Consider the following 23425-nt stretch of genomic DNA (forward strand, 5'->3'; position numbering starts at 1 on the left):
GCTTCAAAGATAATGGCGTCTCAACAACAGAACGAACGATCAAACAACGATCGCCTTGCGTTGGCTCAGCTGCCCTTGGACACCGTCATGAGCGGCTACACGCACTATGAGCTAAACGAGAACCTCGAGATCGAAAAGTGGCATCGGCCAGCGGCTCTTGCAGCTCCGGCACCTGGGACGCTGCTGCCACCGAGCCCCGAAGAAAATATAGAGAGAAGCTTGGAGCTACGGGCCAGATGGGAAGAGCAGCCCGAGGTTCCGACAGACAAGGTTCCCGACGATCTTGCCGAAGCAGAACGCAAGTCAATCCAGGTCTTGGTTATGAGGATAGATAAGAGGCTAGTGAATTTGTCTGCATTGGCTGACGAAAAATACATTTACAGAATATGTCCTACTTGACCGCGCCCGTCGTGCCGCGTACGAGGGCTACCTGGAGCCGTCAGACCTGGACTGGCCGGCAAAGCTGCCGTCGCGCGCCCAGCTTGCGCGCATGGCGCAGCGCAGGCCGAGGCCGAGGCCCAGCACCACGGCCGCAAAGGCGAGGGAACGTGGCGGGGCGGTGAGGCCGGAGCCGGTGTTTTGGGGCAACGGCCTGCGACGCGTCACGTTGGGCAAGGACTACAAGGCCAGTCGCATGATCAAAGCCATACTTGTAAGTTTGCAGAGAGTCTTGATGTCTTGCAGGGAGAGAGCGAATGTTTCTGCGAGATTGTTCGTCTGCAGTGACGTTCCTGCTGACATGATTGCTTTTCTTTCCCTCCTTTTAGGATGGCGCAAGGGCCAACGGAAAGGCTAGAGCGTTGAGGGGACCTAGGAGGTAAAGAATGTCTGCTATGGAGAGGATGTCATCAGGGAAAAGATGAGGCGAAGGTTCATGGTAGGCGTTTGGATGGTCAAGGACTGAAGGCTACTTGGGAAGGGGACAGGAAGATTTTGATGGTCTACATGGTATGGATGGATAAGTCAACGTCTGATGTCATGGCTGTAATTTTCCGTCATTCAATCCCCACAACGCAGTGATTGATATTTCCCCCAGCTTGATAGGAAAAGATCGTCTGTTGAAAGGATCGAATTCTCAAAGAAGATCGCATTCTCTCAATGGTCAAATGGTTTGAGTAGACTTACGAAAGCATTAACCCTGTTGGGAGGTTGTGGTTGTCATCTTTCCAATGAACTGACAAGCTGAGTGTCTGGCGGCGGAAGCGGGGCAGGGGCAAATGGCAAATCATGAAGTCGGTCTAAACTCCAGGTAATCAAGGCACGATGACTCAACATAACAGGAGACTCATTTTTGACAGCGCGCAACCCCAAACATAGAACAGAGTCGTGCTGTCAACATCACTTGCCCATCAAATAGCCTCGAATTTCTTGTCGCCACTTTGGTTCAGTGAAGAGAAATGCCGGCCACAATCTACTTTGTCCGCCATGCCCAAGGCTACCACAACCTCCCCAAGGTGCCAGGAGGGCCAAACCCATCTCTGCTGGCCGACCCGGACCTTACAGAACTGGGCAAGGAGCAGTGCGCGGAGCTGAGCAAGAACTTCCCCTTCCACGACAAGATCACCCACCTGGTAGCGTCACCGCTGAGGCGCACGCTGTACACGTGCCTGCTCTCCTTTGGCCCCGTTCTGGAGCAGGGAAGGGTGCAAAAGGTGACCGCACTGCCGGAGCTGCAAGAGATCGCGGCGCTGCCCAGCGACACGGGCAGCGACCCGGCGGTGCTGGCCAAGGAGTTTGGCGGTGAAAAGGTCGACCTCGGCCTCGTCAAGGATGACTGGACCGACAAGGGCCCGGGTTCGCCGTTTGCGCCTGAGCTGGAAAAGCTTGATGCTCGGGCCAGGGCGGCCAGGATCTGGCTGCGGAAGCTCGCCTCAGAGGTGGAGGGCGACGAGGCGCACATTGTCGTCGTCACTCACGGAGCCATTCTACATTTCTTGACTGAGGATTGGGATGGAACCTCGATATACAACAGTAAGGCCTTTTTTCGTTTCCCTCTGTTATGTTGTTTCTTTTTTTTTTTTTTTTTTTTTTTCTCTCTCTCTCTCTCGCAACCAGTACACTCTTTGAGTGCGTTATTTTTCAGCCTGTTGCAAATAGCATTGGCAGAGTCATTCGGAGATGCTGAAGCCGGCAAGGCTTGGGCTTGGAAGACTTAGTCGAGGGTGCCTTGTCACAACCCCCGTTGCCGTCAAGGCCATGATCCATCTCGGAGTTGGAGGCCCGGGGCCCACTGGTAGTCCCCACTTGGGCAAACCATGGGGTCAACAGGTGCAGTGCAGCACTGCAGTATCTTTAGCATTACGCGTCTTGATTTACTGTTTCGGCCGCGGATTGTTTCTTTTATTGCTTCTGTGCTTCATGCTGACGAGCGGCTGTTTTCCCAGGCACCGGATGGCAGAATACTGAATGGCGCTCGTACGAGTTCTCCGATTCTTCCGGACAAGACTCGCAAGCAAGCCTTAAAGAAACAAAGCAAAGTTGGGAGAGGAGACGCGGCACCGCGATTCCCCTGACAGAGACGGAGCAGCGGGAACTCAAGGCTGTCTTGTGGCGTGGAGTGAAGGCGGAGTAGGTAGTGGGATGACGCGGAGGATTCCGAATAAGCAAGGTCCTTGGCGGACAACGGGAATGCGGCTGGACTAACCGATCAAGGTTCGAAATTCGACGATTGGGTCAGGTTCACCTGCAAAGAGACACAGCACAAAACTGACAATACATAACATGAATAGAGATAGATCAACAGTAAATCATAGACTATAAATACCGTGTGTCAAGTTCATGTCATTGTCGCTTAGGTACAACGGCACATGAATACGCAGAAGCGAACCCCTTTTTGACAGCATTATAAACGCATGAATTATAAGTATGGGGAAACTTGAGTAAGGAAAGCCGACTGACCAGCTATTACTACTCGATAGTGGCGAAAAAGAATCCTGGCAACTCATTAGAATAGTTGATGGTCATGGCTGCCCATGAATTAATGCAATTCAATACGTTGCGGCAGTTCTTGGTAACACAGGCTCTGCCACAATAGAAGGGATGAAGAAAGAAGAGAAAATAGAAAAAAAAATCGGAGGAAACCGAAAGCGTCAGGCGATAATTGTTCTGGCGCCTGGCTATTTTCAGCCACCAGTGGCCTCTCTCTGATTGAGCCGCAGACCAACGTCTCGGATGTGGGATAATTAGGTACCTAGCTAGGTAGGTAGCCAATTAAAACTGAACCGCGCGACTATTATGAGGACAAACGACGTACAGATGCAACCCGCCCAGCGACCTTTGTTCAAGTCCATGGAATCCAGTCGGAGATTTCCATGTCGCGGCGCCGATCCTTCGAGGACCGAAAACCATCCGCCCAGAGCCCGCCTTGCCGCCAGAATCAACCGTCGTTATGAATTGATGGGATGATCGTTCCCTAGCGAGCAAAACGGAGTAGGGCTAGTTCTGATTAGAATGATTTGATTTTGAGGTGCACAATGTCTTGTGTTTAGGTGGGTTGTGCAGCATCGTCTAGTTGAAACGGATAAAGTCGAGCACAGCGCTTCGACTTGATTCGTCGGTGGCTTGCGATATGCCAATTTGAGCTCTGGCCAATGCAATATGCAGGGAGCCTAGGGGTTCGGTCGTCGGCTCCCTGATGCCGCGGGGCGCGCTTATTATCCACGCAAGAGGTCCATTATTCCCTTCTTCTTGTCAGCAGGCCCCCCCCCATGCGACCGAAAAGGGTTTAGCAACCCGCTGTGGTACGGTACCTTGCATGTCTGCATGGTGTCATCCTTGTCATCCTTTCTTCAGCGCCCTAGAAGTCTTGGACGACGCTTCTTAGCCAGGCACGGGCAAGAAGGGATCCATCACCCCCACACAACGGTCCCAAGGTAAAGGTGGTGCTGCCCTGATGTAAGCCGCTCCTCATTGGATGGATTGGTGAGATTGTTGGGGGAGGCCTGTCCATTGCGCCGTCAAAAAAAGATCTGTGTTTCATAACGTACCAGATATTGATGCAATTGCCCGTGCAGCCCTGTCCATCTTTTTCGTCTCTCCTTTTTGCTTTTTGCGTTCCCCCCCTTCATCTTTTCGTCTCTTTATTCACTCTGGTAAAGGCCTGGGGTTCCTCTTATCAATGTTTTTTATTTTATTGTTTTGTCCTGTTTCCACTGCTATGGGTACTATGATTTGCCTGTAACATTCATTACCCACCCTACTTTCATTGGCTTATGATTCCCGGGTATCCAACTTTGCCAAACCTCGGCCGTCTTATTGCTGATGTACACTCTTTCACTCTCTTGATCTCGCTATTGTCTCGATTACTCCTCCAACCCTGCCTCTGGTTATTAACAGCCAGCACAGAATTTCACTCCTTCGGAAACTACACGAGTCGGACAGTCAGCTCACTACATTACATTCCTTAGCAAGCAGCATCTGTATGATATTTTTCTCGTCCTTTTTTTGGCACAGTGACGCCGGCCCCCGAGACGATCAAACTGCCAGGACTTAAGGGTCCCGCAGCATCCTCATTCGACGGGTCCCTCCCCCCCGTTGGAATCGATCGCCAACAGTAGTGCTCTGCTGCACTATTCCGTTCCAATTCTGCTCTTCCCGGGTGGGATTAGTCACGCGCCCTGCAGTTGAGCGATCGACAAAAAGCACCACCGTATCCACCACCATCATACACATAGACAAGCACGCACGCACGCACGCACCACGGCTTGACGCTCATCGCTGCCGTATGCAGCCCTGAAGAGTTTCCTACAAACTTTGTTTTGTGCTGTAGCCACTGTCCACTATTAGCCTGGGCCAGATTGGACCAGGGAACACTCACTCCTCTTCGACTACGACAGACGGGCTCCGTAACAGCGAGCTCCCTACCCTATTTGTCCCAGTCAGCTGGGCAGGTCTCTCAACAACGACAATCGCTTCGTCGCAACTTGGTTTCCTTTTTGTCGTTTTATTTTTTTCTATTTTTGATTCCTTTCTACTTTTACCGTTGTACTTGAGTGCCACACTTTGGGTTCCTTGACGACGAAAACGAACACAGTCGGCCATCCCGCGGGCGAGGAAACGACTTGTGTAGACGGCCGGTCCGGTTCCTTCGAATTCACTCACTACATTCGCTACTTGCATCTACATTCGATTCAACCCGACGACTCTGGGAGCTTTTTCTTCTTTTCCTTTGGGTTCCTAGACCCTTTCTTCACGCATCGCCGGTCGCCACCAGAAGGTAACAACAGCCGACAGGTATCTGTTGTTCAAAATGGGTTGCGGCGGCAGAAAACACCAGGTCGAAATTCGTCCGGAGCAGAAATGGGAATACATTGTAAGACGAATAATACATCCGACTCCATCGGACCCAGTTCATGCAATTGTGCCCAGCGGCTGCTAACACAAGCAAACTAACCATATGCAGAGTCTAAATGATTTCAAGTCAACGTCATGTTTGACGCCTTTTGCATACACTTATCTTTGGATTTCCCTCTGCATATCCATGGCCGTTTATGGCGTCGACAGTTTCACCGCCGTTCAACTTCTTGCATTTAACCAATGGCCCGGCCAGGTCCGACCAGCCATCGACTTCGACATTTCAAAATGGATTTTTGCCGTCTGCATCATTCTTTCATTTCTCAACCTCGGATATGAACACGTGCGCGCACAAAAGGTCATCAGGAGGGGGAGTGTAGCAGAGAGCTACCTGGACAACTTGGCAGTTCGCCTGCAAAGTATTCGAATCGGCGGCGGCAAGGGCTACAAGCGATTCCTGGTTTTCGCTGAGCTGACCAAGAGCAAAAAGGGCGCCGAATACTTGGCGTTGTTTACATATTTCAGTTTCCAGTGTGAGTTTCTGGACGCGCCCGCCTTTACTTGTGCCTGTTAAGACATGAGGTACTGATTTCTTTCCCTGATCTCCTATGCAGCTTGGTTTAGAGTTATTGTCTGCTCTGGACCCAGGCAGGTGGTCAATGCTGTGACGCTCTATGCCTTTTACCAGGCCCAGGATCTCACGCCCAAGGGCACCGACGTAGGAAACACGCTGCTGGACTTCTTCAACAAGATCAAGTTCCAGGCCGAACAGAACCCCGTTCTTGCGCTGATCTTGTCTGGCATGGTCTTCACTCTACTGATCTGGGCCCTTGCCATGCTCGCACTGATCGCAGCCGTGCTTTGCTGGGTACTATTCTTGTGGAGTTACATTCCTTCAGAGGACGGAAGCTTGTCGAATTACTGTGCGCGGAAAGCCAACAAGCGACTGATGGCTATAGTGGCGGCCAAAGTCAATAAAGGTATTGCCGAGGAGGAGCGGAGGAGAAAGAAGGCGGAACTCAAGGCAGCAAAGAAGGCAGGCGAGAGGCCACCAGAGGATATCAAGCCAACACTACCCGACGTCGGCGACGATAAGCTTCCAACATTCCCCTCGCTCTCGCGCGCCGATACCATGACAACGCTACCGCCGTATGCCTCGAGGCCAGGCACTCCAGGAAGCATCGAACTCAATTCGTTGGACCAGAAGAGGCCGATGCCCTCTCGGCAGGGAACCATGAACAGTAGTTACTCGTCCAGGCAGCCGCTTGTTGGTGCTGCTGCAGAATTTGGGAGATCAGCATCGCCAGCACCATCAATTCCCAGCACAAACTACAGCGGCAGAACCTATGGTGGCCAACCACCCATGAGCCGCATGCAGTCCAACGCGTCGTCCATGTCACGGGCTTACACAGCCAGCCCGGCGCCCTTTTCGTCAGACACGGTTCCGGCTCTTCCGCGGCCCGGTTACCAACGCAATCAGCCAGGTGGACCACCGAGCAGATTCGACAGCTACGACGACTATTCGAGTGGGCGTGCTAGTCCCGCGCCATCCATGTACCCTTCGCGGGGACCAGGCGGCCCGAATATGCCGCCGAGGAGCGCGACTGCGCCTATACCTCCCCGCGGTCCTGACGCCTACGACGACTACTCAAATGGCCGTGCTAGTCCCGCGCCATCCATGTATCCTCCGAGGGGTCCAGGCGGCCCGAACGGTCGTGCTAGTCCCGCGCCGTCAATGTACAACCCCCCTCGAGCCCCGCCGCAGAGGAGCGCGACCGGACCTATGCCTCCCCGAGGCCCTGGATTCCCTCCACAGAGAAATATGACTGCCCCCGCCCCCGGACCGGATGACCCCTATGATTACAACACCCGCCCACCAACTTCGAGCAGTCAGGCCCCGCCTCGTGGCGCCTTTGGAAACGGCTGGAATTCTGACTTGGAGAACCAACGGGGCGGGCCCGGAGGTCCGAGGTATTAGGTATACCAATGGATGACAACGACGACTCATTCATACATTTACTATCACCCTCGTCCGGTGAACGAATGGCCACATAGTGGCTAGTCAGTTTTGTACATTTGGTATATTTGGCTCATTATGATTGAGCTTCCATTTTTTTCTTTGTGTTGGCGATGGTTGGGAAAGTTGAAAGGCAAACTTGGCGTCTATGCGTAACGTACCAGGGCAAAATGGGCGGCGCATTTCTTTGTAGTTTTTAATGCTATATGTGTACAAACCTTATTACCAAACAGGTTCCGCCATGGTTTGGCGGTTGAGTATTATGGCATTGGGTGATTTTCATTTTTTGGAGTACAGTCGGGTCTTGTTCTTCTTCGTCGGTGTGCGCATGTTAAGGTTATGGAGTTGTGTTTGCTTGCAACTTGCTAGCAAATCAAAGGGTTGCTGAAGGTGGGTTGCGTCAACTGTTGCTTACTGATCAACAGTCCATCTAGAACTATCTAGTCACCGTTTGTCACCCCGCGAGCGATCAAGCGACACCCTAGCTCGGCATTCCATACGCGGAAGTTTTCTGCGCCATGGCTTGGTTCAAACCCCGACCTACCTCAGGGGAATTGTTGTTACGGGCGTGCATAAGCAAGCGGTGACAATGATCATTGTCAACTTGTAAGCAAGAATCAATGGTAAAGGCTGGTAAAATCACAAACCTGACTGGCTTACTTTGTATCCTACGAACGTACTGCACTGACTATAGAGATAAATGTGCCTATATACTCCGGATATGTCAGCCTAGTGGTAGACTTGTATCATAACACAGATAGACCTACCCCTAGTTCTAGTCAATCTTCTGACTACCTTGGACTATTAATTCCCTGATGCTATGCCCACATCCAATACTTACCCCAACTTGCCCCTCAAACCCCATCAATCCGATCCTTTGGACGGCATCAAACCTCACAACACTACTAAACTTTCCAGCCCCAGAACCTGAGCTACAGTACCAGAGCGCCAATGGCCTCCGTCCATGCAAAGACGCAGTGGAGCGAGGGCGAGCTCGCCGTCCAGGGCCTCCTGCGCGTCCCGGCCCAGCCCAACCCCACAGCCCACGGCCTCCCCGTCCACTACGTCGGGCGCGTGCAGGCCGCACCCCTTGTGGCTGTCGGCGCCCTCGACACAGACGCCCGGCCGTGGACCAGCATCTGGGCCGGCGAGCCGGGCTTTGTCCGCGCCATCGTTCCGGATGTGGTGGGCATGCGGTCGCTCGTCGATAAGGCCAATGATCCCGTCGCTGGCGTCTTGTTCGGCGACCTCGCGGACGGTGAAGTGTACAGCGACCCGAATGCGGCAAGTGGTGGGCGGCCGATGAGCGCGCTGGCTATTGATCTCGAAACCAGAGACCGGGTCAAGCTGGCGGGCAGGCTTGTCGCTGGCGTCAGGAGCCCAGGCGCCGGGGACGAGGTCGGCGATGTGCAGCTGGCCATGGCCGTGACCGAGAGCATCGGAAACTGCCCCAAGTACCTGAACAAGAAGGGCATTCGGCTGCACGTACCCGAGCCGGAGCTGGTGTCGGACGGGCTGCCGCTGCCGGCCCATGCGCTGGAGATCCTGGAGCGGGCCGACATGTTCTTCATGTCCACGTCGGACGGGAGAGGCGACATGGACACGAACCACCGCGGGGGGCCGCCGGGCCTGCTGAGGGTGGCCAGCAACGACGAGGGCCACGCGGGCGTCGTCCTGGCGTATCCCGAGTTCTCGGGCAACAGGCTTTACTCCAGCCTCGGGAACCTGCATGTGAACGACAAGGTAGGCATCACCATTCCGGACTTTGGGACGGGGGATGTAGTGTACCTCACGGGAACCGCGAGGCTGCTCGTCGGCGAGACGGCGGCCAGGCTGCTGCCGCGCACCAAGGTCGCTGTCAGGATCGAGGTAACGGCCGCAAAGTTGGTCAAGGATGGGCTGCCGTTTAGAGGCGAGGCGGGAGAGTTCAGTCCCTACAATCCACCGGTGAGACGGCTCGCGACTGAGATCGCAGCGGGACTGGGCGTGGCAGAAGGGAAAGGCAGCCAAGGGATTGCCGTCGCAGTGCTCAAGCAAAGGGAGGTGCTGTCGCCCACCATCACTAGGTACGGGTTTGCTCTGCAGCCTCCAACCGGGTTCCCGAAGGGTCAAGCAGTCGGGTCCTGGACGGTGGCGCAGCATGCCACGCTTGACTTTTCGTCGGAGCTGGACGCAGGCTACAGCCACATGCGGGACGACGATCCGCAGAGCCTCAACGACGACTTTGTGCGCACATTCACCGTGTCGAGCCAGCCGGCGCTGTCGTCATCCAACAAGGGCGTGGCAAACCACGGCGAGATGCAAATCACCGTCAGGACCAACGGGCCCGTCACGCGGCTCCTGCGGAACTGGAACCTGAGGGCTCCCCTCGAGATACCAGTGATGGGCTTCGGGGGCGGGAGCCTGCGGATCCCATCCGCTGCCGATGATGCAGCACGCCCGGCTGTCTTCGTCGCCACGGGCGTCGGGATAACGCCGCTTCTCTCCCAGGCGGGTGCGCTGCTGTCCGCTCCGCAAGAGGCGGCAAGACCCCGTCTTAGTGTCCTGTGGAGCTTGCGCAAGGAGGACCTGCCGTTCGCGGCGGACGAGTTCAAAAGGACGCCTGGGCTTGGGGCCGTAACCAGGCTATATGTTAGTGACCTGGAGGCAGCGGCTGAGGGTGGCTCCCAGGTAGAGACCGACCGTGAGAACGGGCCGTCGGTCATCGTTGCCGGCAGGCTCACAAAGCAGAGTCTTCTTGATGCTGTTGGGCACCAAGACGGAGGTCTGCAAGCTAAATTCTATATATGCGCTGGGCCTGCAGCTACAAAGACCATTACTGAATGGCTGGTTGATCAAGATATAATCACTGAAAGCTTTAACTATTGAGACATGAACAGTCCATTGTGGACTGGTCTTTGAGATTTAATATACTTGAGAGACCAAATCAGAGCAGTATAAGTGTGACAGCACGTGCGGATTCGGTATCGGTAACAGGTCGTGTCGCTGAATGCTCGAGGATATTATTCCTTGCAGAAGCCAATAGCTAGCTATCAATCCATCCTATCTACTGGACCTATCTAAATACATGCCTACGTACAAGTCGTTTGCAGCCTGTCTGCAGTACCGCCGAAAATCCCATTTTAATGCCGCTGTTTGATGTCATGTTCCCGGAACGCCAATTACCCAGAAAAGAAAGTATCAAAGCTAATAAATATCCAAAGAATAAACCGGGGACGTATGAAACGCCAGAAGAGCCCCCAATAATACTATCGTGGATAACGCACCCAGAGGGGCAGTCTCATGATCGCGTGATACCATGTTCCACGTCTGCCGACAGACTATAGGCGTCTCGGGATCGCTCGTGTAGCCCAACCGAGTCAGCCTCTCTTCACGAGAGAACTGCAGCGGCGAGCATACCGAAACGACACCAGACACGGCCTCGCACGCGCGCATGTGGGACGCCATGACGAGGCCGGAAGAGCGCATAGTTTTTGCACATGCCTCTCTTGGAGGCATGGAATAAACCAAAAAAAGTAATACGGGCCCACCCAGACTTTTTGGGAGGGCCTCGTCATTGATCGTCGTCGACTAATGAAGTGCTGCCCGTGCTGGACGACGACGTGACGCTGACGCTGGACCTCGCCATCGAGACGAGCTTGTAGATTCCGAACGAGATGCCCGCCAGGACGATGAACAAGATGATGATGATAATGGCGATGACGTCGTTTTGTTTAACCATCTTGCCGACTGGTTGTCTTGGGCAGACAAGAACCGGTAGACAAGTGGTGCGGGGGAAATGTGGCTTGGTGGATGAGTGCGAGGTCGAGGAATGTTGTTCTCAATGTCGTTGATGTTTTGAGAAGAATAAGAGTAGACTTGTAGACCGTTTGAGGTGTGTGCGTTTTGTGTGTATGTGGTTACAAAGCGGTGTGGAATGCGGGCGATTATATGGAATGCGAATAGATTATATACGCAAGCGTGAATGAGTATGTATGAGGTGTGTAGACTGGCTGGTTGGATTATTTGTTCACGGCCGGTTCAATTGATTGTTGGTTTTGGCCAGCTTCATAAAAAAAAAATATGGCGGTTGCGACACAGATGTCCGAGACGATGAATAGCAGAACAAAGGCGGAACAGTACTTGCATGTTCGGCAGCGGGCAAAAACCGCAGGAGCGCGACCATAAAAGCGACTTGGATGCAAGCTCTATGCTTCCCCCGCCACCCAAGTAAATAAAATCCAGAAGGCTGGCCAGCCAACCACCCCGAACAAGGGTGTCAACGGGGAACCAGATACGCGTAATGATTGGTCAATATGGCACAAGTGGGTCATGTCAACCAGCCTCTTTATTCAAGGGGTTGTTTGATGTTGAAGTCAGCGCCACTCCGCTTGGTAGTTTTTTCTTTGACGATTCCAAGCTTGTCCGGGCGTGACGTACCATGAATGTCCGGACCCCGTCCGATTCCAAGTGAAGAGTTTTGCCGCAGTTTGCGCGGGCACTAATTAAGTTCTGTCCAACTTTGTAGCCCAATACTGAGTTTTGGTTTGGCTTATTTCCAGATGGGATTAGGTGAAAGCGCCAAATACCGATAGGTCGGAACAACAAAGTCACAGAACTTAACGTTCACATGCAATAGGATTCGTATTTGATTGATATTCCTTTACGCCCAGTCCATACTAAGTAAAAAATGTCAGCGTAACAAATGGTCCCGGTATAACTAAAGCAAAATTGACTTTTTGCCCAATGCGAAAGAATTGCAAGTTCTATGAACTTGTAAAGTTGATCTTGGATTCGTAAAATTTGAGCATCTGTGAATACGAAGAGACGTTAGCAGGTTGGGAGGACAAAAGATATCCACAAGTCCATGAATAGAGCCCGCGTGACAATCACTGAAGCTCACCTTTTGTGGTGCGCGCGTATAAGCCTGTTGCGCCTTGTGTTGAGACTTTTCGCCATTCTTCCAACCAAGCCACACTATCAGTTCTCCCTTATCATTCCGCGTCATGTCTACCGTATCGATCTGGTCCTCCCAGCTACCGCTCGGTGGCTTCCATGCTACAGCCTTCCGGCTCTCTGGCGGCTCCGAGTCTAAGGGGTGATCGCCGTTCTTGCGTGACTTCTTGGTCGAACCCGGCGTCGCGCCCGCCGATGGTCGGCCACGCTTCTTGGTCTTTGTGGCCTTGCTGAAGCTTTCGTATAGCTCTGCAACCGTGCCGTGCTCCTGCAGGTATTCGTCGAGTATCTCATCGGCCGAGCCCTGCAGGTTCTCCAAAGGCTCCCATGTCCTGTCGGACTTCTTCTCGAAGCCCTCCCACTTCACCTCGAACCGCAATTTACCCTGTATGCATGCAAGTTTCTGATCAGCGCCTTGGGTCAAACGACAACCCGACTCCAGGGGCTAATATTCCTCACGTCGCTTTCGTCAATCCTGTGCGACAAGATCTTCTCTACCACGTATTCCTCTTCCTCTCCTTCATCCCCCTCTTCCTCTTCCTCTTCTACTGCGGCGCCGTTGGTGGCTTCCTTAAAGTCATCCTCGTCGTCTTCGTCATCGGAATGCGCGGCCTTCTTGTCTCGCCTGGGCACAACGTCAAGGTCGTTACTGCCGTCGGACATGTCGTCGTCACTTATTGCTGGGTGTGAGAATAATGACGAGAATCAGCCTGCTGATTTTTTACAAAAATGGAACAGGATTGTTGCCGATAGTCTGTAGTGTTGCTCGGAAACGTATCGCGGGAAAGCGCATAAACGAGGTGCGGCGGGGCGCGACAGAAACTGATGCAGAGAGGTAGATAGATACGTGTAAAAGTGGCAACGGGCAGCTAAAGCGCGCAGAAGAAAGTACTCACCTGGAGGCATTTTGGCAGGCGTTTGAATTGAGGTGATTGTTTGGGTTCAACTTGACTTGTGCGAGGCTTGGGGAGCTTTGCGATTGCGCCAATCGATATCTCGAACAGGTTTCGTCGCAGGAACGGATCGCGACGGCGACGCGCTGGAAAAGTGGGCTGGTAGGTAAGTAAGTGATTATGTAACATAGGTAGATAACCTGCCTAGGTCCGTCGTGCCATCTGAGGTCGGTTTGCTAAGCAAGCTTGAGCCACATCAGAGAGGCGCCACAAGTCAAGCCACTGGAAGCTGTGGTTTGTGGTTTTTGCCAAGGATTGATGGAATGGGGTCCACTTTAGAAGTCACGCAGTACAAAGTTTCGAATTACGTAGTAGCAATTCAGTCTACTGACGATGGCAATTTTGCACAACTGAAAGCTCAATTAACCGTTGAGAGGATCGGCTGTTCTGATTTGATTGTCAACCTGATTCATTTGGGTCTTGACACGGAAGTAACAAACAGTAAAGTACATTACCGTCCTTTCAATTCTACCCGGTTGGGTTCACTGTGACAGTTAACAAACCCGAAGAAGAGGGAGAAAAGAAGAAAAGAAAAAACCAGCTTGGTACTTTTACCGTGGCACACAGGTCGATTCAAGTACCTATGACTGACTTACTGACTGACTACCCGCCCGGGCTATCTTCCGACATCTTTCTTGGCAGAGACACAGACTTGCAAGATACGGACGGCACAATTTCGGCCGACGATGTGCGGGCCCCCAACATAACTCGGGCGAACAAGCGAGTCCGTTCCCACACGTTCGGAAGCCTGGACCATGTTTGTGTGTGTCGCGGTATGCAAAAACTGCAAAGAACATAAAAATAACAACAAGCACAATGCAATAATTAGTTGTGCACCAAAGTAGGTGCTGACTCGAAAATCCCATCCCTTGGGCATCGTCACAAGTTCCGATCTGGTATGAACGCCAACAATCTGGAGAAGTCTGTGCAAACCATGGACCCCTTCTCGCTGACCATTGTTTGTACGGTACTGTTCTAAACTGAGTACATTATAACTATGGTATGCATGTTATATGTGGAGAATAAGCATATAATCGTGCCTGTTATACGGTACAAATCGGTTCACAACTCCACGATTCCATGCCGAGCGACCTGCCTCTTGTATACCGTGGAGCCGCCTTACTTCTTTCAAGGGAATCGCGTTTGCTCACCGACCAGCTCCCCGAGATTATCAAGCACTCTTGTGGCCGTTGCACAGCGGAGCCCCAGTATGCCTAGTGCAACGCCAAGTCCAGAAGCAGCAAGTCATAGTCACTTGTTATGCACAAAATTACGGCGATCGGGATCCGGTTCACCCACCAGGCGTGCCTGGGCACACCGGCGTGTGCTGTGTCCGTTTTCACACAGGCCCGGTCCATCCCGCCGTCCATACATTACTCGAGTTTCCGTTTAGCTTTCATTTATTTTCCATTTGCCCCCTTGTTAGCGGCCCATTTATGGGCAGGCTCTTGCTCTTGATCTTTGCATCACTTCCACTCATTGGGAATTAAATGCGCAGATGGATCAATTGTGTGCAGGAGACGCGAGACGCAGCAGACATCATCAAATCAACAATCAAGGTCTGGACCCCAATCGCTACCACCCACCTCATCTATCGACCTACCTAGTATGTCACTAGGCAGTCTCGGCAAATTTCCCGTTACTTGCAGGTCAAGTCAGTCAAGTCGAGCAAGCACCTCGTATGGATGGATGGATGGATGTACCGTTGTTTGGGGCCTGTTGCTGCGTGCTGTGCTGGTTTTTGTCAACCCAAACGAGAAAGACAAAAAAAAGGTCAATCTCGAGGCCTTGTTGGCGAACCAGTAGGTGACGCGGATGGCACTAGCCCCCTCGGAAAAAGTCGCGCTTGCACCAGCAAACCGCGAGGTGTGGATAAGTTCCAACGGTGAAATTTCGCATCACGAGCGAGCAGAGGTGCATCCGCTTAATTTTTATTGCATCTCACTCGGCGTGGAACTTACTGTAGGAATCTCATCCGAAAGCAGAGGCGTGCCACCAAGTGGCTGTTATCAGCACTCTGGCCAGGACCCTGCTTTACAGTAGTTCCCAAAGAAGATCGGCCTGGCAACCAGTGACTCGCGCAGGATTTATTAGCCACGGCAAGCCGGGAAAGATCCATTTTGACAGCTCCCCGACCCACCACCTGTAGGTACTTTATCCCCTGTCGTTGGGGAGGGTCGTTGGGCCCGCACAACGTCCACTCTCGATCAGCAGCCAAGTGGATGACGGAACACACCACCGCGCGTGTCCACCCATTGGCTGAAGCACTGAAGGACGCGGCGTCGGCCACCAAAACGACATGGCGCGCGAACCAGAACAACACCAATGCTGGATAGCTTATTAAAATCCGTCGTGGTCTTAATTAAACCGCGCTTGTCAGAGGTGACATTTGCAACACCAACCCTAGCTGTTCAGGGCTCCAAGCAGGGATGGACGACCTTGTAAGTCTGGTAGCCTACCAAGTACAGAATTATTATGACCTTCTGTAGTATCCGTCCACCCATTGTCGCCCGATGACACCAGCTTTTTTTCCTTAGGGCGGCTGCATTCTTTGTTTTCCCCATGCATCAAGAAGCTAGATTTGTGTATGGGGAGGAAAAGAACGATAGCAGAAGTAGAAGAGTAAAAAAAAAAAAATTCAATGTACAACTATTATCCATCGGCAGACCTTTTGTGTTGTCAACTGCTGCTACAACCCGAAGCATGCTGCTTTCATATATCCAGCAACAATAGCCTTCGGCATCCCTATCAACCTCATCTACAACCACCTTGGCCCTCTAACTTCTTTAGCGTCGAGTGCTCCCTTGTCGGCCCCAGTCTTTGCTTTTGACCCCGGCCTGCAGCCTATTTAAGGTACACCTTCCTTGTCACGCCCCGAAGGACGTGCTCAAGAATACCGGGGAAGGTGAAGGAGAAATAATCGTTGATACCTTCGGCGCCTGGTTCCTTTTCCTTGTGGACAATCATTAAAAGAGAAGCCAGTCTTCTTTGTGCTCGACCAAAGGGATCCTTTCATAACCCGGATGATAGCCCTTTCCGATCTGCCTTGTTCTTTCCGAGGGAATTAAGGCAAAAAAAAACCCTGCATCAGCATCTCACAAAAAAAGAAAGAAAAAAAAAACCTGTTCTGGGAAGAACCGTGGATATCTTGATGCCTGAAAGCGCAAAGGCAAAGTCTCTGCAGTACTGCTAGTTCTTTCATCTGGACGACGCACAAATTTTCCGAGCTTTGCAATCGGGTTGTCTCCCGTATGCCGCCGCGTGGGACCTGATCACAGGAGTGTGCGGCCATGACCGATACTGCAGAGCAACAGTCGACCCTAAAGGCAGCCAAGGACAAGAATTGTCCTTTCTGCGGCCAAGCTTTTACCTCGTCTTCGCTCGGCAGACACCTGGACTTGTACGTCAAGGAAAAGAACCCGAAGCCGCCAGATGGGATACATGATGTTGAAGAGATTCGCAAGATCCGAGGAGGAATCACCCGGAGGCATCCGCGCAACTCGCTGGCGCGCCGGGAGACCTTGACCCCAGTCGGAACACCAAACACTACTAGGAAGAGCCCGGGCTCCGATGCAGAGTCCTCCACGAGGTCGCCAGTACTTCCAAGGTCGGCCCACGGATCCGTAGCCAGCTTGAATCTCTCTGGCCCCCGCTGGGAAGGCACCGCCGCCAGTAATGATGCCGCTCCTGACTCGGCAAAAAGATCGGTGCCAACACGGGCTATGAGCAGGCAGATGGTCAAGGCTCAGTTTGAAATGAAGCAGAAGTTCCAAGACGCTATAGATACGTCTAAAGCTGCTGAGCTAGCGCTAAGGGAGATCATCGGCTCATGGAGGGCCGCTAAGTAGGTCGACCCATCCATGCTATGGATAGTGGCACGTTGGCCACTTCCAGAATAATACATGCACAGACCTGCTAACTGGTACTAACACATCTTTCAGGACAAATGTCGACATCAACTCAATGCCTTTCGACTTTGACCCACTATCTTTAGACTTTCCAGCGCTTACGCTTCAATGCTTGAAGCAACCACCGACCTTGTTCTCTTCAACTCAGCATCCCACTGCGACTTCGTGGTCCATATCCCCACCAGGCCAAAGGCAGTTCGAGGCACTCACTGCCTACTTTCGCGACGAGTTTCTGAAGTACAGAACCAAATGCATTGCCGCCGCGACAGCTGCGGAAGAAGACCTTGGCTACCCTGCGCAACTCAAACTTTCTCAGCCCGACCCCAAGGAGGCAGCCAAGAGAGCGGAGAAGGCGGTGGAGTCTCTGGAGGAGCAGGTCGCCGAACATCTTCAGTCCGCCTACAGCGTCTGGACGAGTCTGGACCAGCAGCGCCAGTCGGAACTATGGGTGCTCGAGCTGGCCAGAAGCGTAGGGCGCGGGCAAACCGAGCTGGAGAAGTTCAGGGAGGCCCAGCAGACGCTAAAGCAGGAGAACGCAAAGCTGAAAACCCAACTGGAGCAGTTAGGCCGCCTGCAGCAAGCGCGGGACTCGAGGATTTTATCGCCAACCACAATTCCCATGAAGGAGGCCATGATTGATTACTTGGAGGAGCAGCGTGTTAACCACGGCCGCGTGGGCGTCGCCTTGAAAGCAGATGACGGCCGGTCAGACCTAAGCACAGTAGTTGCGAGGTCCATCGAAAAGTGGAAAACTGTCATTGTTAATGCGCGTGCAGCCAACAACAGCTTAAGCTCGCAAAAGGCTCTTGACGCAGGATCTGGTCCACTTTCCCCGGCTTTGGTCACAGGAGGATCGCAAGCTTCTCAATCGCAGTCTGTAACATCAGCCCCAGAGACTACACTTGCCGCTCAAACACAACAGCCAAGACCGCAACAGCAGCAACAGCAGCAGCAGCAGCAACAACAACAACACCACCCGCCGCCCTCGCCACTAGAAACTCCAACACAACAGCATCATAACCCAGTTCCTACCCTACAGCAAGCACCTAAAGGTCGCAACCTTGGCACCACAGCAACGCCAAGCCAGCCCAGAGCTGCCCAGACCACTGCCGTATCACAACCTTCCTCGGTACCCGTCACAACTTCAGTGGCCTCTACAGAAGATGCAGGTAGCGATCTGGACGCCGATGCTGATGCCGAAATGGAGGACGACGACGACGGGTATGCGGCAATGAACACGCCGGCGAGCCGGTCTCTACAAACTATGCCAATGGCTGTGAACCCGAGCCAGGAGTCGGATGCCACGAAGCTCGAGGTTCCACGCACGCGGGGCCCAGGGCAGAGGGCCGCTGCAGGCAGTCCGTACGCTCGGAGCGTTAGCCATGCTGCACCGAGCAACAGCCGGCCGAGAGGTGCCCAGTTGAGCAACCGTTCAGCGACAAACTTCATCCCGGCGGTGCCGCGAAACCAGGAAGCCAACTCCAACACGATGCCTTCGTTCCCGACGCAGGCAGAGATGGGAATTGCGGTTCCGGACATGAGCGGTGATCCCATGTATATGGATTAATCAGCTTGCCAACTTTGTTTTCTTCGGGCAAGACTGATTTCATATCATCAGTTTTCTTTCTATTTCTTGCTTTCTTTTTTTTTACTGATTTTAATAACTGTACTCATTTGTAAATTCTTTCGAACGACAAAATACCCGATTCCGACATCCGCACGCGCGACTCGGAATTTTGCCTGATAACTCTTTTGTTATTTTTCTTCTTTGAAACTAATTATATATATTTTTAACTGAAAGGATTGGGAAGGCTTGTACATAGACGGGAGAGCCATATTTAGAGGATTTGCGCCAACGCAGCCAAAATACAAATCTCCTTTGTTGGATATTACCCAAGAGGTTCTTATGATAACCGATATTACAGTACTCTGCAGGTTCCATATTGATCAATAATTCTCCTAGAACTAGAACTAGTCTAGGCCAAGCGTGTGTGATCGACAGGCGGAGGATTGATATCGCAATCGAACCCTTGCCCAACAACCACGCGAATGCAACATGGACACGTCGGTACTACCTAGGTATCTAAGGTAAGGTAGGTAGGTAAGTGACCTGAATTTGCGCTGATGGGTACTGCAGAGTCCCCCGAAAGAATCCGCCAAGAGGGAACACAGCTTGAATCCATGACAGTGTTTATGCCAGCTTCAAACTGGAAGAGCAAAATAAGTCCCATCGACATCGAAATTAGATGTTGCATATTAGGTAGTAACGTATATAGAAACCACCAACAATCGCTCCCGCAACCATGGAAGGGGTAATTGTGGCTTGCACAAGTGGCCAGCCACAATACCAACAGGTTCCTGGCGCGCTGAACCACCCCCACCGCATTACATGTAAATGAGTAGTGGGCGGGCAGGTACGTACCTATGACACACTTTTGGGTGTTTGTACCCCGCGCCGTCTCAAGCTTAGGCTACAAAAAAATAATTTTCGACAACACCAGAGTCACGGTTGCATGCGCATCGATACTTTTCTGTAACTCGAGTATTGCAACTTATTTTGGCTTACAATCGGATCCAATCTTGCAATCTCAGCCACTGATTAGATTATCACAAACATGGCGGACTCTGCTGCCTCAGAGCCTCCCACCGATCAGGTGGCCAACCTCATCTTGGATGAGGTTACCGGCGAGAAGGTATGAGCGTTGGATGATGTCCCATTGCCTGACCAACCGTTATATAGTAAAGACTGCTGACAAGCCTGCTCCCCTCTGCTCAGGTCTCCAAGACGGAGCTCAAGCGCCGGCAAAAGGCCCGCCAGAAGGCCGATGAGAAGGCCAAGAAGGCCGCAGCTGCCCCTCCCAAGCCCGCCGCTGCGAAGAAGGCAGCCAAGCCCGACGAGCAGGAACTTAACCCCAACCAGTACTTTGAGATTCGAAGCCGTGAGGTCAATGGCATGCTCGAGAACCCCTCGGGCCCCAACCCGTACCCGCACAAGTTCCTGGTCGACTACGATCCTTCCCAGTTTGACAAGGACTTCAAGCACCTCAAGTCTGGCGACGTCGACAAGACCCGGGAAATCAGGATTGCCGGCCGCATCTTCACCAAGCGTAGCTCCGGAAACAAGCTGATCTTCTACGACATCAAGACTGGCTCCGACACGACGACGACCGGCTCCAAGATGCAGATCATGTGCCAGGCTCAGTACGTCAAGGAGGGTGGCCCGACATTCGAGCAGCAGCACGAGCACCTTGGCAGGGGAGATGTCATTGGTATCGTTGGATTCCCTGGCAGAACCGCGCCCAAGGCCAAGCTCGAGAGGGGCGAAGAGGGCGAGCTGTCTCTGTTTGCGACCGAGGTTGTTCAGCTGTCACCATCGCTGCACCTGCTTCCTGGTGAACGTGCCGGCTTCACGGACGGCGAGAAGAGGTTCCGCATGCGCTACCTCGACTTCATGTTCAACGACAAGTCTCGTGAGGTTCTGTGGCAGCGTAGCCGAATCGTCAAGTACATCCGCGACTTCTTCCACGACAGGCGGTTCATCGAGGTGGAGACTCCCATGATGACGTCCATCGCGGGTGGCGCAACAGCGCTTCCCTTCGTCACGCACCACAACGAGTATGATCTCGACATGTTTATGCGTATCGCGCCGGAGCTGTACCTCAAGATGCTTGTGGTGGGCGGTTACAACAAGGTCTTTGAGATCGGCAAGAACTTCCGCAATGAGGGCTGCGATTTGACTCACAACCCAGAGTTCACCACTATCGAGGCGTATGCGGCTTACTACGACATGTACGATGTAATGGACTACACCGAGGAGCTGGTCTCCGGACTGGTCAAGCACCTGACTGGCGGCTACGAGACCAAGTTCACCACACAGACGGGTGAGACGTACGAGGTCAACTGGGCAAGGCCATGGAAGCGCGTCAAGATCATGCCCGAGCTCGAGAGGCTCACGGGCAAGAAATTTCCTCCTTATAGCGAACTCCACACCGATGAGACCAACCAATTCCTCCGCGACCTGCTTAAGGAGAAGAACATTGAGTGCACGCCGCCATTGACAAACGCTCGCATGCTCGACAAGCTCATTGGCGAGTACCTGGAGGAGACTTGCATCAACCCGACTTTCCTGATGGAGCACCCGCAATTGATGTCCCCATTGGCCAAGTACCACCGTACCGAGAAGGGTATCTCTGAGCGTTTTGAGGGTTTCGTCTGCAAGAAGGAGATCTGCAACGCGTACACTGAGGTACGTCTTACCCAGAAAACAAGTTGTATATTAACGAGATGGCCATTTGGGACCTGTGAACATGATTACTGACTTATATCAATGTGCAGCTGAACAACCCATTCGACCAGAGGTTGCGCTTTGAAGAGGTAAGTCAGCGGCTGCTCCCACACACGGTCGATACGAAATGCTGACAACCCCATAGCAAGCACGTCAAAAGGCACAGGGTGACGACGAGGCCCAGATGATTGACGAGAACTTCCTGAGGTCACTGGAGTATGGTCTGCCTCCAACTGCCGGATGGGGTCTGGGCATCGACCGGCTGTGCATGTTCTTGACCAACAACGCTACGATCAGAGAGGTTTTGGCGTTCCCATTCATGAGGGATGAGAAGAGTGGCCCGCCAGTGGCTGCCGAGGTAGCCAATGTTGAGCCGGTGCCAGTCGAGGGTATTGGTATGTACACTTCCTGAAGTCCTTCTCTTGAGTATGACTGCCGAGACTAACTTAAGTCTGAAAACAGCCCACAAGTAAATGGAAAGTAACAAAAAAAATAGAATAAAAGAGAAAAAAAAATAAGGGACTGGACAAAACATGATGAGACGATCGTAATGTCTGGCTGGCACATAAGGCATGGGCATATTGACAGGTACCGATGCGAATTTCGGACCGATTGTATACGCCAATGAGGGTTGGTTGGTTGGTTCACAACTACCTCATCGCCTGATATTGTACGAGGCAAGTCTAGTCTAATCGAAAGCCTGTGTTGAATGTTCATACCAAACTGTGTCGTTGAGCCGCAAGTGACGCCATCAAGCCGGCCGGATGTGAACCATCCGATCGCCGCCGCGCCCAACTGTCAGATCGCCTGCATGCTGCATGCTAGATGCTGCATGCATCAGATCTAGAGAGGCAATTATAAGAGAGAGATAACGTCAAGGCCAGTACTTTTTCGTCTGATTTGATACCATCCAATGTTACCAAAAGCAAACCGGGCTAGTGTACTGTGAAGTGGTCTGAGAAGAAAATATTCGCTTTACGAGCCATTCAGTTTTTCTTGGTAGCGGGATCAAAAAGTCAGTACATATGACAACCTGGGTGCACGCAAGCACGGTACCAACCTGTCCAGGGGTCACAGCCACGGCGTCTTGGACATCCGATCTCGACATCCGATTCCCCTGCAGATCACCACCAGTGACATACTATTGTAAGTAAGGTGCCACGTACCACATAGGTATTTCGGTTATTCTTGAACCTGTGAGTTTTTCAAAATCTTTTCTTCTTTCTACGTGGTACTGTGGTACTGAACTTGTCTTGGCTGAAGTTTGTTCCATGCACCGCCCCCCCTTGATTCATCGCAGGTGACTGGTGTGAAATTAAGAAGAAAATCAACCATCAAAGGGACGAGGAACAACGAATGGCATACTCAAATGAGGTAGTCTGCCAACTGCCGTCTGTCTGATATTACCATCGAACCAGAGCTGTTCGGCGTTTTTTTTTTTCTCCCGTCGGCTTCCCAACTTTCCTCCGCTGCCGCAAAATCCATTTTGTGACGACAGGTTCCTCAACTTGTTTTCAACAAGCGACTTTGGAGGATTTTTTTTTTTTTGGTAGGTCACCGGAGGCCAAGACTTATACGTCTCGGACCAAGGCTCCCCCACGACTGGGTCGAGTCAAGCCTTGTAGTGTGTTTGCTTGTTTCACAGTGGACGAATGAGGCATGTGGCTCTTGTTACCCAGTTTGGCATGTTTTAAGGCGCTGCACCACCTCCCAACTTGTCTTGATAGAAGTATTGCGCTGTGCCTTGACTTGAAAATGATGATACCAGTTGATACCGCAAGGCATAATTGCGTATAGAGGCGTGCAAAAATGGGACGATGAAAAAAAAAAAATGGATCCAAAAAAGGTATACATAACAAATTTCAACCCGAATAACTGGACAAGAGATAAAGTCAAAGATGGAAAGTAAAGGAATAAAAGAAGAAATAAAAATGATATCCGGCCGAGTTTTAGCCTCAACAGGGTTGTCTAGATTTTGTCTGGCCCGTTTCGGCGTCGGAAGCTTCCGCTTAGATCCAGGGCTGATACTAGGTTC

At 52.3% G+C, this 23425-nt stretch overlaps 8 protein-coding genes across 8 annotated transcripts; 6 read left to right on the forward strand and 2 right to left on the reverse strand.

Moving 5' to 3' along the window:
* Positions 1-12: 12 nt before the first annotated feature.
* Positions 13-1239, forward strand: MGG_04959 (uncharacterized protein; the record flags this gene model as incomplete). The annotated part of the gene is made up of 3 exons (XM_003712407.1): positions 13-318; positions 425-652; positions 768-1239. The coding sequence occupies 3 exons, from the start codon at positions 13-15 to the stop codon at positions 819-821; spliced, it is 588 nt and encodes a 195-aa protein (XP_003712455.1). The 3' UTR covers positions 822-1239.
* Positions 1240-1254: 15 nt separating this feature from the next.
* On the forward strand, positions 1255-2766 carry MGG_04960 (phosphoglycerate mutase). Its single transcript, XM_003712408.1, has 2 exons — positions 1255-1971; positions 2385-2766. Exons 1-2 carry the CDS (start codon positions 1398-1400, stop codon positions 2570-2572), a joined length of 762 nt encoding a protein of 253 aa, XP_003712456.1. The 5' UTR covers positions 1255-1397; the 3' UTR covers positions 2573-2766.
* Positions 2767-4059: 1293 nt separating this feature from the next.
* Positions 4060-7270, forward strand: MGG_04961 (uncharacterized protein; the record flags this gene model as incomplete). The annotated part of the gene is made up of 3 exons (XM_003712409.1): positions 4060-5311; positions 5402-5825; positions 5907-7270. The coding sequence occupies exons 1-3, from the start codon at positions 5249-5251 to the stop codon at positions 7268-7270; spliced, it is 1851 nt and encodes a 616-aa protein (XP_003712457.1). The 5' UTR covers positions 4060-5248.
* Positions 7271-8260: 990 nt separating this feature from the next.
* On the forward strand, positions 8261-10177 carry MGG_04962 (uncharacterized protein; the record flags this gene model as incomplete). The annotated part of the gene is made up of 1 exon (XM_003712410.1): positions 8261-10177. One exon carries the CDS (start codon positions 8261-8263, stop codon positions 10175-10177), a length of 1917 nt encoding a protein of 638 aa, XP_003712458.1.
* Positions 10178-10862: 685 nt separating this feature from the next.
* On the reverse strand, positions 10863-11030 carry MGG_04963 (uncharacterized protein; the record flags this gene model as incomplete). The annotated part of the gene is made up of 1 exon (XM_003712411.1): positions 10863-11030. One exon carries the CDS (start codon positions 11028-11030, stop codon positions 10863-10865), a length of 168 nt encoding a protein of 55 aa, XP_003712459.1.
* Positions 11031-11753: 723 nt separating this feature from the next.
* On the reverse strand, positions 11754-13716 carry MGG_04964 (heterochromatin protein one). Its single transcript, XM_003712412.1, has 4 exons — positions 13141-13716; positions 12704-12924; positions 12192-12629; positions 11754-12099 (listed from the first exon to the last, which is right to left on the reverse strand). Exons 1-4 carry the CDS (start codon positions 13148-13150, stop codon positions 12055-12057), a joined length of 714 nt encoding a protein of 237 aa, XP_003712460.1. The 5' UTR covers positions 13151-13716; the 3' UTR covers positions 11754-12054.
* A 2394-nt stretch (positions 13717-16110) lies between these two features.
* MGG_04965 (uncharacterized protein) lies at positions 16111-19023 on the forward strand. The gene is made up of 2 exons (XM_003712413.1): positions 16111-17041; positions 17139-19023. Exons 1-2 carry the CDS (start codon positions 16488-16490, stop codon positions 18670-18672), a joined length of 2088 nt encoding a protein of 695 aa, XP_003712461.1. The 5' UTR covers positions 16111-16487; the 3' UTR covers positions 18673-19023.
* A 543-nt stretch (positions 19024-19566) lies between these two features.
* MGG_04966 (lysyl-tRNA synthetase) lies at positions 19567-22113 on the forward strand. The gene is made up of 5 exons (XM_003712414.1): positions 19567-19798; positions 19882-21351; positions 21441-21479; positions 21536-21785; positions 21853-22113. Exons 1-5 carry the CDS (start codon positions 19721-19723, stop codon positions 21861-21863), a joined length of 1848 nt encoding a protein of 615 aa, XP_003712462.1. The 5' UTR covers positions 19567-19720; the 3' UTR covers positions 21864-22113.
* Positions 22114-23425: the final 1312 nt, after the last annotated feature.

This window comes from Pyricularia oryzae, chromosome 3 (genome assembly GCF_000002495.2).
Source record: "Pyricularia oryzae 70-15 chromosome 3, whole genome shotgun sequence".
Classification (NCBI taxonomy): Eukaryota; Fungi; Ascomycota; class Sordariomycetes; order Magnaporthales; family Pyriculariaceae; genus Pyricularia; species Pyricularia oryzae.